This window comes from Tachysurus fulvidraco, chromosome 1 (assembly GCF_022655615.1).
Source record: "Tachysurus fulvidraco isolate hzauxx_2018 chromosome 1, HZAU_PFXX_2.0, whole genome shotgun sequence".
NCBI classification, from domain to species: domain Eukaryota; kingdom Metazoa; phylum Chordata; class Actinopteri; order Siluriformes; family Bagridae; genus Tachysurus; species Tachysurus fulvidraco.
In genome coordinates this window covers 32,756,140-32,768,639 of record NC_062518.1, presented here as the reverse complement: position 1 = coordinate 32,768,639, position 12,500 = coordinate 32,756,140, and the positions used below count along the sequence as shown (strand labels likewise).

Genomic DNA, 12,500 nt, shown 5'->3' with positions numbered 1-12,500 from the left:
CCAGGGTGCCACGTCATAAAAATTGTTCAGGAATGGTTTGAGCAACATGACAAAAAGTTCTCAATCTTATCTCAATCCGATCAAATGTCTGTGGGATGTGTTTTATAAACAAAGTCTCATCCATGGAGGACTCACATCTTAAAGGACTTACAGGATCCACTGCTATCGTCTTAGTAGCAGACACCACAGCACACCTTGAGGCACACGAGGTCTTGTGCCTCGACAGGTCAGAGCTGCTTTATGGCTGATCGGTGTATGTTACATTAAAGTGAGGTAATTATATAAATATTAAATATGAACATGGGTGCATCTTCACTCTGACTGTATCTAGGTAGATTCATGTGGCTGTGAGATCTCAAACTTCAGTTTTGTGAGCAAATAGAAACCAAGTATGAGGGACTTTTGTCTCTTTGATCAGTAAAACAAATATGGAGGGTTTGTTGTTGTTATTATTATTATGAGTAGTTGTCACACAAGTTGTTTGTCTTGGTGAGTTCTTACAGCTGTTTAGCACGCACTATAAACACAACAAATTTTCTCTCTCTGCATCCTAGGATTTTCATATGACTTACTTTGGCAACACTAAAGAAGCTTACATTTTATTGGAGAGTGGATTACAGGCCCAGCACTCGTTTACATTACTTTTTACCTATGCTACAATTATATTAAAATCTCTGAAATACTTACCAGTGTAGTATTAGGATGTGAAATTTTTGAAGTGAAATTTTAACTCTGCCCAAGGAACAATAGACATTGTTTCCCCATCACAAAAACAAACAAACAAAAAAAAACCTGGGTCAATAATAAATTACAAGACATTACGATTAAATAGGAAATATTTCCAAACACCATCTGCATCACTGTCTGCTGTATGCCCTGACATGATGACTGATGATGTGGTCACTTACAAAAGACACTTTATTTTATGTATTCACTGCTAGAATCTCTATAGAGGTGTGTGTGTTTACATGTCAAATGTTTGACAGACAAAATGGGCAAATCCATTAATTTTACAGAGTATTTGAGTTTTGTGACCTGGACAGGGGGGCACGGTGGCTAAGTGGGTAGCACGTTCGCCTCACACCTCCAGGGTCGGGGTTCGATTCCCATCTCCGCCTTGTGTGTGCGGAGTTTGCATGTTCTCCCCGTGCCTCGGGGGTTTCCTCCGGGTACTCCGGTTTCCTCCCCCGGTCCAAAGACATGCATAGTAGGTTAATTGGCATCTCTGGAAAATTGTCCGTAGTGTGTGAATGCGTGAGTGAAAGAGAGTGTGTGTGTGCCCTGCGATGGGTTAGCACTCCGTCCAGGGTGTATCCTGCCTTGATGCCCGATGACGCCTGAGATAGGCACAGGCTCCCCGTGACCCGAGGTAGTTCGGATAAAGCGGTAGAAAATGAGAGAGTGACCTGGACACTCTTAATGTCAAAGTCTTGAACACAGGCTGCATTGTGTCTCTCATGTCTTGGGTCTTATGTATGTTCGTGTCCAAATGTGAGGTGATTTAATGCTCAAAAGAAGTTTACTGAACCAGCCCTACATTTATAAATACTCATTTTACATCCAATGTGTGGAAAGCTGCTTCATGCACACTAAGCTTGTATCATCAGGTTAATAAACTTCATTAGCATTTCAGTACAGACAAGATGCACAATTTATTCAATCACTCATAGTGAGAAAGCACAAGATGATGCACTGCAGTCCAAATAAACGACACCCCGATGCTGAACACAGACAGATCCAAGGCAGTCGGGTGAACTTGGCGATATTGTATTGTGTGTGGAATATGCTGTCCTGTTAGGCATCTTAATGCTGATTAAAACCTTACTGACACACTGTGAATGGTCTTATATGCTAAAAATATATTGTTATAGATTATAAAAATCTTATGATTATACTAGAAACTTTGTTAAAATGTTATGATGTAGTAAGTCTTAATAACTCTAATTTCTCCATTATCTTAAATTATAGTTCAAATCACTTTAACCAGTTCTGTGATCCCGAACAGACAGGCTATAGGAAGTAAACATTCCACATGCAAATTTGTAAACTATTGCTTGTATGGAAAAACATACGTTTTTGTTTATGCAGATAAACTGTACGTGTTTCCAGTAGTAGTTGTAGGTTGTACACAAGGTTTTATATAGCAATATATTAATGATTAAGCTTGAGACAAAAGAGCGTTTGTAGTACTTCCCATACTGACATGTACACATGAGAAGTTGACACTTTTTCCCTCTGTGTGTACATGTGTGTGTACATGTGTACGTGCATGTGTGTACATGTGTGTGTGTGTGTACATGTGTGTGAGTGTGTGTGTGCACATGTGTGTACATGTACGTGTGTGTGGGGGGGGCTGAGCTTTTCTCAAGCTGTGTCCCTAACCAGCTTCACCTGTCTGCCTAGCTTAAACACACACCTAGAAACTGCAACTCTATCTTGCTTTGTTACTGTGTAATTTTGTCCTCAGGAGGTATGTCGTATTTTTCCATGAATGCTGACATGCTCAGGAAATATTATTCATACCATTACTATTTATTATTTCCAATGCCAACTTTGATGTATCTAAGTACTGGCATCGAGGTTGAATATCCTTATTGCCCAGGAATACAGTTATTGAGCCAGAACATATATTTGGTGCTGCAAATTGTGTAGGCTACTGATTTGTCAAACAAAAACACAGAATCGTCCTGAACACGTCTCGGGCTGGAGTCACTTCTCTGCCCGACAGCAATCCTCAGTATTATTGTAATGAGTAATGAGAGTGGGGAGAGCTGAGGTTTAGAAAACGTCCTTACACACTCGAGTAGCACAATGCTGAATACCCTAAAAATATTGACCTAACTTTTGAACTGAACTGTCCGTTTATGAATGCGTGTTTTTACACAAATCCCGGATAAGAAATTAAAAATGAAGCTAAATATCAGCAACCAGAGATCCTTAGTTTATGGTTCAGCCTCAAGCCTTGGTTTCTAAAACCCAAATGCCTTTTTTATAGGAAGTAAATTCTCCACCTGTAGAAAATCATTAGTGAGTGTTTTTAATGGAGAATATGTAATCACGCTGATCATCTGTATCATCCACATGTTTTGCTGGCTAAATTTCCATTTTATTATGCAATAATATTTTAAGACTTTATTGTCCCGTTTAGAATGTGTAAGCACTTTTCTTTGTTTTCATGATGTAACAGTGCAGATGCATTGTGCATTTTGACAGACGGTATCTGATTCCCAACAGAAGTGATTAGTCATGTCCGTATTACTCCAGCATGTAGCCATCTAAATTGATTCATTGTGTGACAAAAGCACACTTATTTATACATTTAAGTTCCCTATACATTTAGTCTTTTACCCTTGCAATTGTTTAACTGGCTCCTTACGCAACATAAACTTTTCAGGCAGACAGCCAAGGCAAGATGGATAAATTAAACAGAAATATTTCCACATATATTTAAGGAAATATGTTTGTGGTTACTCGATACTGCTCGTCACTCAAGGTGATCCCATGCTTAAGTTCAAGGTCAGAATAATGTGTAACTGAGACACGCCTCTGTTTTTAGCAAACTCTGACAGATGCAACTCCTTCGCAACTGTCTGAGAAGTGCTCAAGTCCATGGTTATATCTCAGGTCTGAAGAACACTCATGCAGAATTGCCTCACTGCACATGCTTTGAGGTCAAAGAAAGTTTGCGCCATAGTCCATGTACACTGGAAGTGGAAATCAGTGCATTATGAATTATAACAAGTGTTTGTCTTGTTCCTCCTCAGACCCCCGTAGACCCCAAAGCAGGAGGACGTGCAAGTATGTCGCGAAGCCGCAACCCCAACGTGACGGGGGACGATCACCCGCACGTTGGAAACTACCGCCTGCTCAAAACCATCGGCAAAGGCAACTTTGCAAAAGTTAAACTGGCCAAACATATCCTCACTGAGAAAGAGGTAACTAGATTTTCAGTTTATCTGATTTGTCTCTGTTCGGCCCCCAACTGAAGCAGTTCCTACTCTCTCTCTGTCTCTCTCTCTCTCTCTCTCTCTCTCTCTCTCTCTCTCTCTCTCTGTCCCCCTCTCTCTCTCTCTCTCTGTCTCTCTCTCTTTCTCTCTCTCTCTCTCAGTCCCTCTCTCTCTCTTTCTCTGTGTGTGTGTGTGTGTGTGTCTCTCTCTCTCTCTCTCTCTCTCTCTCTCTCTCTCTCTCTATTTTTGTGTAAATTTAAGGCTAATGTCCTGTTTTTTTCTGTCCCCTTTCTGTGTTTTAGGTGGCAGTGAAAATCATTGACAAGACCCAGCTCAATTCTTCCAGTCTTCAAAAAGTGAGTCTTCTTTTAATTACATGAAGAGGAGCTGTATGACTTCAGTCAGTGAGCGAAAAGCCTCTTTAGTTTTTCATACATTTTTATTTTTTTTTTAAAAAAGATCTTTACATGTCAGAATTATTTTAGACCGAAGTGGGTTTAGCATGCTGTATGTCTATGCGTAATGAATTATTGCCTAGATGGTGTTAAATAACTGTGTTCTTTCTGCCCTCAGCTCTTCCGAGAAGTGCGAATCATGAAGCTATTAAACCATCCAAATATAGGTGAGGAACGAGAAGAATCTGCTGTTCTGCATAGTTGTGCTGATATCTTTATTTAAGATGGATATCAACCTGGTTAATTAGATGCTTCTTTATGTATAAAAGTAAGCTCATGTAGCACCTTGATGTAGAAGATGATCACTAGGCTATAGTGAGGCCTCATAAAATGTGCAGGATAAAACCTGAAGACGAATCAGCTGTATTTCTATCAGTTACCATTACAGTGAGGCCCAGTGGCATCACTTCATATTCATCTCCTCTGCCACTGTTTCACAGAAGCTAGTAAATGTTTTTTAAATACTCTTTCAGCACTGATGCAGTGGGCGATTGCTGGTTTTGGCAAGGTTTATTTAGAGCAAGATGAGGGCAGTTTCAGCTATGTTTTTAAATTCTGCTAACAGGTCATTTGCCAACTGCATCTGGAATTACACATTCTGTTTTTGTGCTTATTTTGTTTCCCATTATGTAATTATAAACACTTAAAAGTGCACAACGAACACTGATGTCAAGTGAGAACATCTGGTGAAAGGTTGTGGTTCAGTTCATTCCAAAGATGATTAATGGGGTTGAGGTCAGGTTTCTGTGCAGGACACTCAAGTACTTCCACCCCATGTCCTCATGGAGCATGCTTTGTGCTCAGTGGCATTGTCATGCTGGAAATTCTACTATGGTTTACAAATAATGCATAGTTGCCAACTACGTATAAGATATTCCTTTCATTGGTCCCACAATGGGGAAATTTCTCTGTTACAGCAGCAAAAAAATATCAAAAATATAAAGACCTAATATAATATACAAAATAATATAGTATTATACAAATAGTATATACAAAAACAAAAATGTGTAAAAAGAGCAGTGGTTACACTTAAGGCATACTGCACACAGGTAATATTGCACATAGGGAGAAACTGCATGGATTCCTATAACACACAACCCAAATGCAGTAACACTCAATTTTTGTAACTGTCCTTCATTTTCATCCTGTTCTGTGTTGGTTGCCTTTGGGTTGCCAAAAGCCTAGATAACTTTTACATAAATCTCTCTTCTCCTGACATGATTTGACAGCTGATAATCCTCTCTCTCCTGCCCCTATCCCCTTTCCCTCTCTCTAGTCAAGTTATTCGAGGTGATCGAGACAGAGAAGACACTATATTTGGTTATGGAGTATGCTAGCGGAGGTAAGGAGACCATTCAGTATTTTGTACACTGTAGGTCTGAGCTGAGTGTGATTCATTTTCTCAAATTGTGCTGTTCTAACAAACTAGAAATCAGAACAGAGCTTTGACTCACTAACGGCATCCCGTGTACTTAATAAATATTTGTCAGTTTATCTGGGTTTCAGAACAAATCTCTTTAAAGTGAAAACTCTCTGCATCCCTATCATTTGTCGTTTTCATTGCTTTTTCTCAACCTCACGCCATCTTTCTGTTTCTTTCCTTCACTTCCACCGTCTAGGAGAGGTTTTTGATTACCTCGTTGCTCATGGAAGGATGAAAGAAAAGGAGGCTCGTGCCAAATTCCGACAGGTATGTGCTTGATCTGTTTATATGTAGTCTAAACATTCATATGTATTGACTTGCAAAATATGTTTTGTCTCCTTGGCGTAACTGTCAACGATATAAAATTCACTCCTGTTATGATTGTTGTATTTGTAAATGGCAGACTTGATTTTAACACCTGACTAGAGCTAGATCTGAGCAGGATAGTGCTTCAAAACAGGCTTTTTCATGTGTTGTGAACTCATTGTCAGTGACCAATTGCGATCACATTGTGACCAGAGGTGTTGCCAAATATACCCAAAGTACCCATACACAAAACACAATTATAGCTTTATAATCCACCCTAGGTTTTACACTTTGATTTTGGACTGTGTCATGCAGATAAAAATCTGGCAGACAAAATGCAGTCATAAAACTGTTTAAAAACTGGATATGGGATTGTGATATTTAGGGATAGGATTATCTCATCGTTATACATCATAAATTATGAATAGCTCAGAGAATAAATTGTCAGTCAATTCACTGACACAGATCATACAGTGACAAGCAACACTTTGTTTCTAAAATCTAATTGGCTAGCCATGTTTGAGGCTGTTGTAAAATACTTGATATTAGCACACCTATGACCACAATAACTCAATTCTGTATTAATGCAACAGGTTTTAAACTGGATGTAACATTGTTTTTGTTGATGTGGTGACTCAATGTCATGCATTACAATTATTTTTATTGCGATATACAAATCTGGTACACTGGTGTCTGTGTAGTCTTTTGATGATGTCAGAGATTCATCTGGATTCATTAGCATTCTTATTACAAATGTAACGTGGCCACATGTGTTCCAGATGCCTCTCCAAGTGGTTTGAGTCATCAGACAAGAAGACCTCATTCCAGTGCTGTCTTTTTGTGAACTGATCTCTTGAGATGGATGTTAATAGCAAGTCTGCCAAGATTAATAATGTACTCTTAGACGCAGGTTAAAGTTGCTGTATGTAGAGGTTATATGGAAAGTGTATGAGTATTATTTTCCTTGTGTTACTTATCTCTCTCTCTCTCTCTCTCTCTCTCTCTCTCTCTCTCTCTCTCTCTCTCTCCTTTGTATTTGTCTAGATTGTTTCTGCTGTACAGTACTGCCACCAGAAGTGTATTGTACACAGGGACTTAAAGGTAACTACACAGCTATCACTGCTTAGAGCGTGTGCTTGGTCTTTAGGTTTATATGTGCATGCAGTTACACAACAGGACAAGAACAGGGTCATCGCTGCATTTTAATGTCCATTTGTTCCAGAAAAGCTTTTTGCGTTCTTGCGTCTTTACGTATGCCTACCCCTGACATGAATTAATCAGAACATAAGTGCATGTATGTGTTCACTTCAATACAGTCGTCTACGAACTGCCCCAGTTTCACACATTCTTTGTTAGACTTTCTCTCTCTCTCTCTCTCTCTCTCACTTTCTACAGTTAAAGCACAGTAACACTGTACAAAGTTAACACCGTGAACTCATGTCTGTTTTATAGTCTCCTGGCCACTCGTACACACACTGTTCCCATGGCAATGCCCCACCCCACCTTTACTTGTCATTAGTGTATAGGTGCAGAACCTTGTCACTCTGACCTTTGAGCTCTAGAGTTAGTCTCCATGGTAGCGTTATTTTTTTCACAGGAGTGCTTTCAATGTTAGATTAAATAAGCCCTACATGCATGCCTGTGCTCAAGAACGGTCTACAATTTTACGTTAATGTTGTAGTAGCTTGGTCACTTAGAATGCTGAGTTTCCAGGTTTTAGTCTGACGGATACATGCATATGGCTCCTGAATGTAGAATGCCTTCATTATCAGAATGTGTACGGGCGTTGTTGTTGGTTTATTTTAATATTTAATTACCTTTAAAGGTTAATGAACAGAGTTTTTTATTTACCTCACGGAAGAACAAATGGTCTTTAGCCTTTACAAGTAAAAAATTGAAATCGTATATATATATATATATATATACACACACACACACACACACATACACACACCTTTCTACAGTGTAGTTCTTGCTTAGTTCATTATACATTAAAATGGTGAACTGGGTCATAACTTACGTTGTTCAACTATTCATTATCAGTATTTCAGTCAATTTTCCTGTTTAGCAGTAATAAAATAGGCAATGAGTGAGTGAGTGAATTTGTGTGTGTCTGCGGGTGTCTGCGTGTGCGTGTCTGTATGTCTGTGTCTGTGTCTGTGTGAGCACCTTGACTGTTGTGTGGAGTTCATGACGTGACTGCAGAAGTGTGGGTGGTCTTGTGTGCATGTGTAATGTGTAAGTTAGTTGATGTCAGCCGGCTAATATTTAACTGTGCCAGCCAAGCCCGGTTAGCACCCTGCATCTGTTGCTAGGCAATGCAGGCTTCCAACTTGGCTAAAGTTGGTGGATAAACATTTGAATGGCAGCACAGAGAGTGCTCATGCATTTCAACAACACCCCATACGCAGACATGTGTCTACATGGGTGAGAGACCTTATAAAGTATATTTGAAGCGACCAGAGAGAAAGAGTACAGTGGAAAAAAAGCAAAGAAAGAACATGTAAATGTTGCTTCTATTGCAAGATTGTGTTCCATTTTAGTTTGTTCTTGCAGATTTTAGCTGACTCATGTTCATCTAGCAGAGGAGGGTAAATATAAGGCTAAAGTTTAATAATAGAACACTTTAACACATCTTTCTGATGCGTGATGGTTTTCCTCGTGATGTAATTTTACTGCCATTTTCCTAGCAATACAGTATTACAGCAAATTTAGAAGTCTAATTTAAATTCTGAATTTTTAATCTGTTGACAGTTTTAAGGTCTAAGGTGCAATAAAACAGTTGATAAAAAATAATTATTAACATTTTATCCATTACTGGCAGTGAGTAACAATGGGGTTATAAAAACTGGACTTGTCTGTCATGAAGATTTTCTGTTGAGAGTCTGGAACCAGCAAGCAACATTTGACAAGCAACATCTGACAGCTTTGTTGGTTCATTTAATACTTTAGATGTTTAAAGCTTTCTTAACATACATAGTGTAATTTTGTTAGTGGTACACATGCACCTTTCATATAGTAATCTTGACATGTTGTTACCAATATTACCATTGAACATTTACCACAGACTTGAGTGTTTTCCTGTCTCTTTCCTCCTTCGCCACGCAGGCTGAAAACCTTTTGCTAGATGCAGATATGAACATCAAGATAGCAGACTTTGGTTTCAGCAACGAGTTTACCGTGGGAAATAAGCTGGACACGTTCTGCGGCAGTCCTCCTTATGCTGCTCCTGAGCTCTTTCAAGGCAAGAAATATGACGGACCCGAGGTGGATGTCTGGAGCTTGGGGGTCATCCTCTACACACTGGTCAGCGGCTCCCTGCCCTTTGACGGACAGAACCTGAAAGTAAGAGATAAGAGGGAGGGATGAGCGAGTGATGGGTTACAGAGAGGTTTAAATAGATTGTTGGATGAAAAACCTTTCGTCTGTTCATCATTTCTCACTTCCTGACTTGGAGACTATGTGCCTGACTCTTAATCTCTCTCCTCTCTCTCCTCCCTTTTACCATCTCTGTCTCTTTCTCTCCCACAGGAGCTTAGAGAACGTGTATTGAGGGGGAAGTACAGGATTCCCTTCTATATGTCTACGGACTGTGAGAATCTACTGAAGAAATTCCTTATTCTCAACCCAACCAAGAGAGGCAGTCTGGAGGTGCTTTCTACATGAATCATTTAAGCAAATGGAATCAGATACAACACATTATTTTAATGCTAATATCAAAGCCCATTAATGTCCAAGTATGAATTTTAAGAGCAAATTTTTATTCTATTTTGTTATGAAAACAGATTTGAATCTCAGCGTTTACATTGTGGACATTATACATTAATGTACCTGAACACATTACTGTCTTTTAAATACACATAGAGCATGTTCTAATACAATTGTGCATAAACAAATCATACATGACAACAGTCCAACGAGAGGGAACTGATTCTCGTTCTTTAGTTTGGCTGAATAAAAACTGTTAAGGATAAACCCTGTTATGCTGTGTAATGCATAACAGTACTGTAACTCACCCAGATCATCAGCCTTGTTTTTCTTCACTGAAAAATTCAGACGTTCTTCCTCTTTGCAGCAGATTTGATAATTCTACTTTCTATAGTAAATGTTTCATCAGAAGTTTATGAATGGATTATGGATTATAGAATAGTGTAGCAGAAACAGTGTTACACTTTATAACAGGATAAAGCATTAAAGCAAGCATGTGTATTATATAATTGTTAATCACAGTGTGCTTCCTCTTGCCCTCTCTCCCCCTCTCCCTCCCTCCCTCTATCTCTTTTCTTTCTGTATTGTTCAAAGCAGCAGATCATGAAGGACCGCTGGATGAATGTGGGTCATGAGGAGGAGGAATTAAAACCCTACACAGAGCCCCAGCCTGACTACAAAGACCCCAAGAGAACAAGTAGGGTTGTGTGTTTGTGTGTGAGAAAGGGATGGAAATATGAGAGGGAAATTAAACAAAACGGTAGAAGGTGAACGTGTATAGATTTGTCACTAACATAACATCTTATTTCACATAGATATCATGCTGCAAATGGGCTATACACAAGAGGAAATTCAGGATTCACTTGTCAAACAAAAATATGACGATATTATGGCGACGTACCTGCTGCTTGACTATCGGAACTCTGAGGTACTCCGATTTCTAAGCACTCTTCTGTTCCTGGCACACGCAAACTCTATTTAGTTTCTTGTTTTAACTTGTCTCTAAAAAATATCTTATCTTTTGATGACTCAGCTTGATGAAGGTGTCAACATGTTGATCAAACCACGACCAGGAAGTGACCTCACAAACAGTAATGCACCTTCTCCACCTAACAAGGTACAACGCAGCGTATCCTCTACTCAGAAACCACGAAGGACCGCAGACCAGGGTGAGATATAGAAATAGAAGGAAATATTGTAATAACAGGAAACTTTATTTAATCCAGATCTTGAGATTGCTTTTCTTTTATGCAATGTTTCTCTAGTCTCATACTCTAAAAGGCCTCAGGGGGATAACAAGTACACAGCTGAAGATGCAGGGCGGAAAGGGTCCAGTAGCTCGACCAAAGTGCCACCAAGCCCTATCGTCCCAGGAGACAACAAAAAGAGCTCCACGCCCTCCACTGTAAGTGTGAATGTGTGGGTGACAAAAGCAGTTGTCATAGTTAGTTGTTTGTTTGTTTGTTTGTTTGTTTATTCTCTCATATATGTGTGTGTGTGTCTGTGTGTGTATTTTTATTTTTTTCCCTCATGCTACATGGTGTCTATGGTCACACACAATTTTAGTAACCAAAATTGCTTACTAATCACTGTATATGCTCACCACACCGCCTATGCATTATATACCACACTACATTCCCATAAAAATACCCTTTGTGAATTAGCTTGTGAATTAGGAAATGTTCTGCCTACATGTAATGTTTCTTTGTTTTTTAGATATTTAATGAGTAAACATATTTAATATATATATGTGTGCGCGAGTGTGTGTGCGCGAGTGTGTGTGCGCGAGTGTGTGTGCGCGAGTGTGTGTGCGCGAGTGTGTGTGCGCGAGTGTGTGTGCGCGAGTGTGTGTGCGCGAGTGTGTGTGCGCGAGTGTGTGTGCGCGAGTGTGTGTGCGCGAGTGTGTGTGCGCGAGTGTGTGTGCGCGAGTGTGTGCATGTGCGTGCGCGAGAGCGCGTGTGTGCGTGCGCGAGAGCGCGTGTGTGCGTGCGCGAGAGCGCGTGTGTGTGTGCGCGAGAGCGCGTGTGTGTGTGCGCGAGTGCATGTGCGTGTGAGAGTGTCTCCGTGTGTGTGTGAGAGTGTCTCTGTGTGTGTGTGTGAGTGTGAGTGTGTGTGTGAGTGTGTGTGTGTCTCTGTGTGTCTCTGTGTGTGTGTGTGTCTCTGTGTGTCTCTGTGTGTGTGTGTGTCTCTGTGTGTGTGTGTGTCTCTGTGTGTGTGTGTGTGTGTCTCTGTGTGTGTGTGTGTGTGTGTGTCTCTGTGTGTGTGTGTGTGTGTGTGTGTGTGTGTGTGTGTCTCTGTGTGTGTGTGTGTGTGTGTCTCTGTGTGTGTGTGTGTGTGTGTCTCTGTGTGTGTGTGAGAGTGTCTCTGTGTGTGTGTGAGAGTGTCTCTGTGTGTGTGAGTGTCTCTGTGTGTGAGAGTGTCTCTGTGTGTGAGAGTGTCTCTGTGTGTGAGAGTGTCTCTGTGTGTGAGAGTGTCTCTGTGTGTGAGAGTGTCTCTGTGTGTGAGAGTGTCTCTGTGTGTGAGAGTGTCTCTGTGTGTGAGAGTGTCTCTGTGTGTGAGAGTGTATCTGTGTGTGAGAGTGTCTCTGTGTGTGAGAGTGTCTCTGTGTGTGAGAGTGTCTCTGTGTGTGAGAGTGTCTCTGTGTGTGAGAGTGTCTCTGTG

The 12,500-nt window shown here is 40.3% G+C and overlaps 1 protein-coding gene across 10 annotated transcripts in view; it reads left to right on the top strand.

Annotated features, from left to right (window-relative positions):
* Window positions 1-12,500, top strand: part of mark2b (MAP/microtubule affinity-regulating kinase 2b) — a 39,258-nt gene that overhangs the window by 12,651 nt on the left and 14,107 nt on the right. For all 10 annotated transcript variants that reach the window (XM_027134334.2, XM_027134335.2, XM_047811912.1 and 7 more), the window contains 12 exons: window positions 3,765-3,935; window positions 4,250-4,303; window positions 4,521-4,569; window positions 5,679-5,744; window positions 6,022-6,092; window positions 7,176-7,232; window positions 9,240-9,476; window positions 9,663-9,782; window positions 10,437-10,536; window positions 10,655-10,767; window positions 10,873-11,008; window positions 11,105-11,244. In XM_027134334.2, coding sequence (XP_026990135.1) covers window positions 3,765-3,935; window positions 4,250-4,303; window positions 4,521-4,569; window positions 5,679-5,744; window positions 6,022-6,092; window positions 7,176-7,232; window positions 9,240-9,476; window positions 9,663-9,782; window positions 10,437-10,536; window positions 10,655-10,767; window positions 10,873-11,008; window positions 11,105-11,244 — 1,314 coding nt within the window. The remainder of the gene's footprint in view (window positions 1-3,764; window positions 3,936-4,249; window positions 4,304-4,520; window positions 4,570-5,678; window positions 5,745-6,021; window positions 6,093-7,175; window positions 7,233-9,239; window positions 9,477-9,662; window positions 9,783-10,436; window positions 10,537-10,654; window positions 10,768-10,872; window positions 11,009-11,104; window positions 11,245-12,500) is intronic.